General features: G+C 50.1%; 1 protein-coding gene across 1 annotated transcript in view; it reads left to right on the top strand.

Moving 5' to 3' along the window:
- The first annotated feature begins 1,115 nt into the window (after positions 1 to 1,115).
- The window catches only part of COL13A1 (collagen type XIII alpha 1 chain), a 212,940-nt gene continuing 208,055 nt past the window's right edge, over positions 1,116 to 6,000 (top strand). Inside the window, exon 1 of the mRNA XM_027840607.1 lies at positions 1,116 to 1,415. Coding sequence (XP_027696408.1) covers positions 1,116 to 1,415 — 300 coding nt within the window. The remainder of the gene's footprint in view (positions 1,416 to 6,000) is intronic.

The following is a 6,000-nucleotide window of genomic DNA, read 5'->3' as shown; positions in this document are numbered from 1 at the left end:
CTGCAAACTTCTGGGAAGTGGTAGGGAGCTTGAGGATGGTCCCGCCTCACCAAGCTGCCTTGGGGAGGGAAAGAGAAAAAACCCAACCAGTCTCCCCACCTTGGTGTGATACAGAAGAGGGCAGAAAAACCTGAAGCCCCCGCACTCTAGCCCAATCTCTTTCCTGCCTATAAATAACTGCCCAAGAGACACTTCAAAGGGAACTGGGAGCCCCAGGGTGGGGACTTTGGGGGATGAGTGAGGAGGAGAATAAGACTTAATCTTCCATCCCACTGAGCAACTTTGCATGAATAAATAAATAAATAACTTGTGAGAGGAGGAGAGGGAGAGAAAGGGGGAAAGGAGGGAGAGAAAGAAAGAGGAATACAGGTAGAGGGGAGGGATAAGAGAGAAATAGGGAGGAGAGAAAGTCAGAGAGAGGGGGAGGGAGGGAGGGAGGAAGGGGAGGGGAGAGGGAGAGAGAGAGAGAGAGAGAGAGAGAGAGAGAGAGAGAGAGAGAGAGGGGGAGGGGATGCAGCAGGGCTTGCTCATCGGATCCCTGTAGCTGGGGAGTGTGTCAAGTTACAGAGGCGCCCGAATCGGGCCCGGCACACCTCCGAGGAGGCGGCGGTGGCAAACACCTCTCTCTAATGGGGACTCTTCTGGCCGATCCCTCCCTCGCTCCTCCGCGGAACCGAAACTGACAAACCCCGGGGAGACCCACCCCAGCCAGAGGAAGGAGGAGGAGGAAGAGGAGGAGGAGGAGGAGGAGGAGGAGGGGGAGGACGAAGAGGAGGAGGAGGAGGAAGAGCAAGAAGGGGAGGACACTAGCTCGCTGGCTCGCTCTCTGGAGCTCGCTCCCTCTCGGCACGAGCCCCCGGACCGGCACTGGCGAACACGGAGCGCGCTAAGCCTCGGTCCCGCTGCCTGGCCAGTCTGGGACTGGCTCCCGCGCGTCGCGCGCGGCCCGTTTGGCTCTCCAAGTTTGCGCGCCGGACCTCGCCAACACCGTGCCCCTCGACCCCGTCCTCCGCGCTGCTGGTCGGCTGCCCCCCTGAGCGCCCCCACGGCCGAGGGAGACCGTGAGCGGACCCGAGCAGCGCTTCACTTATTTCTTGGCTCTTGGGCGGACGGGCATGATCGAGGACAAGGCTCGCCAAGGGGCCAGCGACGCGGCGGCAGCGGCCCGGGGGGAGCCGTGCCCCCGGCCCCCGCTGCCCCGGAGCTGCGCGCTGCTGGGCGGCGTGTCCCTCTTCTCGCTGGCGCTCAGCCTCCTAGTGCACTTTCGGAGCGCGGAGCTGCAGTCCCGCCTGGGCCGGCTGGAAGCCGAGCAGCGGCGCCCGCCCCCGCAGCAGCCCCCGCAGCCCCCCGCCTGGCTGGCCGCGCACCAAATGGAGGAGGCTATTTTGGGAAGAGTCAACCAGCTGCTGGAGGAGGTCGGTGCTCTTTGTTGTGGGCCCTGCCCTGCCCCGTCCTGCTCTGCTCTGCCCCCGCTTTGCCCCTGCCCCTGCCACTAGCTATCCTGCCCTTCTCTCCTCTTCATTTCTCCTCTTCTCTTTTTCAGAGTCTCTCTTTCTCTTTCCTTTGCTTCTCTCCTTTTTTTCTTTTCTACACTCTCTTTTCTCCTCTTCCCTTCTTTCTGCCTCCTTTTTTCTCTCCTTCGTTTTCTTCTCTTGCCTCTTCTCTCTCTCCCCTCTCTCCTTGTATCTCTCTGCCTCTTTGCGTCTCTTCTCTCTCCTCAGTTGTTCCCTTCCCTTCTCTTTCCCCGTCTTTCCCCTCTTCTCTTGCTTCTCTCCTTTATTTCTCTTTTCCTTTCTGTCTCCACTATCTTTCCTTATGCCTTTTTTTGTCTATCACTCTTTTTTTTTCTCCCTCTGTCCTGCTACTCCATTCCCGGTCCCGTGCCATCCTGCACTTGCCCCCTTATCTCTTCAAGTGTTTAATTTAGTTCTACATTATCTCTGATCTTCTGGGGGCCGGACTGTGCACCCTGGGCGCCTCTTGAGTTCCCAGGACTTGTTCACATTGGGAAAGAGGACTGGAAATGGGGGTGGGCGACTTCGAGGAAGTTGGCGGAAGAAATGAGTTTCTGGCAGGGAAACGGGGGACATGAAATCCTCTGGACGCGCTCGCGAGGTTGGGAGCCCGCTCCCCAGCGCAGGCACTCATAGGGATGGGGTTGGAATGGGCCAAGGTAACTTGATCATAGGTTGCGCTCCCGGTGACTGACCACGGTAGCTAAGCCCCGAAGCTATCCCGCCCGGAGCAGGCTCCTACCTGCCTCCGCTTACCCCAGTCCTATAGGTGCTGGCGCACCAGGTCGGGCCCTGGAGAGCCAGGGCTCTTGGTCCCCTGGGGTCTAGTGCCTTTATTTCCCCTTCCCGCCCTCTCCCCTGAGCTAGGATGTCTCCTTGGTGCCCTGGACTGAAAAAAGTGGTGACTTCACGACTTCTCTCCACCCCCACTCTAGCTAGGGACTGGACTCCAGCCGGCTCCGGGGCCCTACCCCAGCCCGAGATCCCCACCCCCACCCTTGGCGTTGGGAAGAGTGCCCGGGTGTCCGGAGGCAAAACTGGCCCCTGGGGGCATTTTCCCTTCCGAAAGTTCCGCCCACCCCCATTTCCCCCAGTTGCCCAGCTTTTATTGCCTTGTCCTTGTGGAGAAGAGGGAGAAAAGGGAATGAGTCACCCTCAGGGTTTCCAGAGGCAATCCTACGGATGCCCTCCTGCTTTGGTACACTTTCCTCCCACCGTCCTTGAGGTCTCTCACGCTTCTGGTCCATGGTTTGCCTCAGGCTGGGCGTCCAGTTGGGCGGATTAAATTCAAGTTCTTACTGAGAGCCTGCGGTGAACCTACCTCACCCTGCCAGGGATGAGAGAGAAGACCCCTGGCTCTGCCTTCAGGCAGCTGATAGTTAAGACTGAAACGCATGGAGATGAGCTCTAAGGGCCTGACCAGCTCTAGCCTATGGGTGTGAGATTCTACCATTTCTCTTCTGCTCCACTCCCATTAGAACCATCACCTTAGATCAGGCAGGCTCTCAACTCAGCTCTCCTAGTAGCCTCCTACTTGGCCTCTTTGCCTCCCATTCATCTTTCTTACCATCCCTGAAATTTGCAGAGGTCTGACCACATCCCTCCCCCACTGAAGGTAAAACCCCCAGACTTCTGAGTCTAGTACAATAATTCATTTTTTTCTTTTTTTGGTAGCACTTAAAAACGCCTTCTTTTCTCACCATTTGGAGTGAGGAACTGGGTTTGAGTCCTAGCCAGGCCACTTCCTTCCTGTGTGTCCTGGGCAAACCACCTCCCCTTCCTGGGCCTCAGTTTCTTCCTCTTTAAAATGAGAGATTTGGGCTTGATGACCTCCCACATCCCTTAGAGCTCTAAATCTACGAACCTATAAATAGCTCTGGGAGGTAGGTAATAAAAGTATTGTCTTTATTACAGGCAGGAAAATTGCGGTTGAGGTTAATCGAGGTGAGCAGGCTCACACACAGTCACCGGATCATAGACATAGACTAGACCTGGAAGGGAACTCAGGTCATCCAGTCCAGCTTCTTCATTTTACAAATAAGGAAACTGAGGCCCATCCATTTTTCCCTCTCTCCATCTTATTTAGAAAATTTGTAGCTCTTTGCCCTACTCCTGTCATGTTCCACCTTGTATCATACTCCTTTATGTCCACGTCACATTCTCCTATTAGACTATAAGCTCCTTGAAGGCAGGAACTGTGATTTTGAATCCTCTAGCTAGCATAAGACTTTTCACATGGTGAAACAGCCTTTTGATAATTGACCTTTGAATTAAAACTTAATGTCATCCAACCCAGAAGTCTTAATTCTGAAGGAGGTCAGAGGAGGAAGGAATCCTTGGGGTGGGGTGTGTGTGTGTGCGATCTCTCTCTCTCTCTCTCTCTCTCTCTCTCTCTCTGTGTCTCACACACACACACACACACACACAGGGGTAGGGGGCATTAATGGCTTCATGGAGGTGACATGTAAGCTGGGTCTTGAAGGATAGATGTGATTCAGATAGGATTTAGAAAAGAAAGGAACAGTTCAATCCTTTCATTTTACAGATGAGGAAACTGAGGCCCAGAGAGAGATTTACCCAAACTCACACAGTAATTTAGCTGAGGCTCAAACCAAGGTCTTCTTACTTCAGATCCAAGATTCTTTCCATGTCATTGAGGATGTTGCCTCAGGGAAGAAAACATCATTCCAAGCAAATAAGGCAAGGAAGGACCTCCCATATCTGGGGGCTGCCTCTGCTTGGTTTGACTGGATTTTCCCCAGCCTTGGACACTGAGAGAATGAAATTCCCACAGCTCAGAGAAGGGTGGGGGAATTAGATTGGACTGATCAAGGGAAGAAGGGCAGGACAAGGCCAGACACCCTGGTGGGACTGCACCAGCAATGGTGTCTGGAGCCCTCCAGGCTGCAGTGATTTCAGCACTAGGGGCCCAGGATATCTGGGATCCAGTCCATGTGCCAACAGCAAGCCACGGCCGTGGTTTCTTCATGTTACCCCCAGTTCTCACATAACACTTGGCTTGTACTTCTGATACACTTCTCTTTGCGACAGAATGGTAAAATGTAGCAGATGGGTTGGAAGACTTAGAATCAGAAGACCTGGGTTCAAATCCCACCTCAGACACTTATTAGCTGTGTGACCATGGGCAAATAATCTCTCTGGGCCTCAGTTTCTTCTCTGTAAAATGAGAGGTAGTGGTGGACTAGATTCCCTTTTTAAAAAATTATTTTTACTTATTTCATTGAATATATCCCTATTACATATAAAAAAAACATTTTAACAATTTTTTTTTAAAATTTTGAGTTCCAAATTCTCTCTCTCCTTCCTGCCCTTCCTCTCTCATTGAGAAGGCAAGCAATTTGATATCAATTATGCATGTGAAATAATGCAAAACATACTTCCATATTAGCCATGTTGCAAAAGAAAACACAAACAAAATGATACAATAAAAATAAAGTTTAAAAGGGTATGTTTCTATCTGCATCCAGAGTTCATCAGTTCTTTCTCTGGAGATAGACAGAATTTTTCATTATGGGTCTTTGCAGTTTTCTTGGATAACTGTATTGCTGAGAATAGATATATCATTCATAGTTCATCATCATACAATATTGCTGTCACTATGTACAATGTTCTCCTGGTTCTGCTCACTTTACTTTGCATCGGTTCAGGTAAGTTGTTCCAGGTTTTTCTGAAAGCATCTTGCTTGTCATTTCTTATACCACAATAATATCACAATCATATACCATGACTTGTTCAGCCTTTCCCCAGTTGACAGGCATCCCCTCAATGTCCAGTTCTTTGCCACCACAAAAAGAGGTGCTATAAATATTTTTGTACAAATAGGTCCTTTCCCCTTTTCTTTCATTTCTTTGGGATACAGACCTAGTAGTGATGTTGCTGAATCAAAGGGTGTGCACAGTTTAATAGCCCTTTGGGCATAACTTCAAATTGTTCTCCAGAATGATTGGATCAGCTCACAATTCCACCAACAGTGCATTAGTGTCTCTATTTTTCCACATCTTCTCCAGCATTTGTCATTTTCCTTTTCTGTCATATTAACCAATCTCATAGGTGTGAGGTGGTACCTGAGAGTTATTTAAATTTGCATTTCTCTAATCAGTAGTAATTTAGAGCATTTTTTATGTGACTATTGATAGGTTTGATTTCTTTTTCTGAAAACTGCCTGTTCATATCCTTTGACCATTTATCAAGTGGGGAATGTAGATCCCTGTTCAAGGCCCTTTCTAGCTACAAATCTATGATCCTATAGTCCTTGAGGGTAGGAACTTTCCTTTTTTATCTTTTTATCCCCAGTACCTGCTACAGTGCCCAAAGTATTTCACAGAGGAAATACTTTATCAATCAACCAATAAGCATTTATTAAACACCTATTGTTTTCCAGGCATGGTGCTAAGCACTGGAGATAAGATAAAATGAAACCATTCTCCTCAAACAGTTTAATACCAAAGGGGGAGAGAACATATAT

Source organism: Vombatus ursinus, unplaced genomic scaffold (genome assembly GCF_900497805.2).
Source record: "Vombatus ursinus unplaced genomic scaffold, bare-nosed wombat genome assembly UNPS02014847.1, whole genome shotgun sequence".
Classification (NCBI taxonomy): domain Eukaryota; kingdom Metazoa; phylum Chordata; class Mammalia; order Diprotodontia; family Vombatidae; genus Vombatus; species Vombatus ursinus.
Note: the sequence above shows the minus strand (reverse complement) of the source record. Positions and strands in the feature narration are given on the sequence as shown.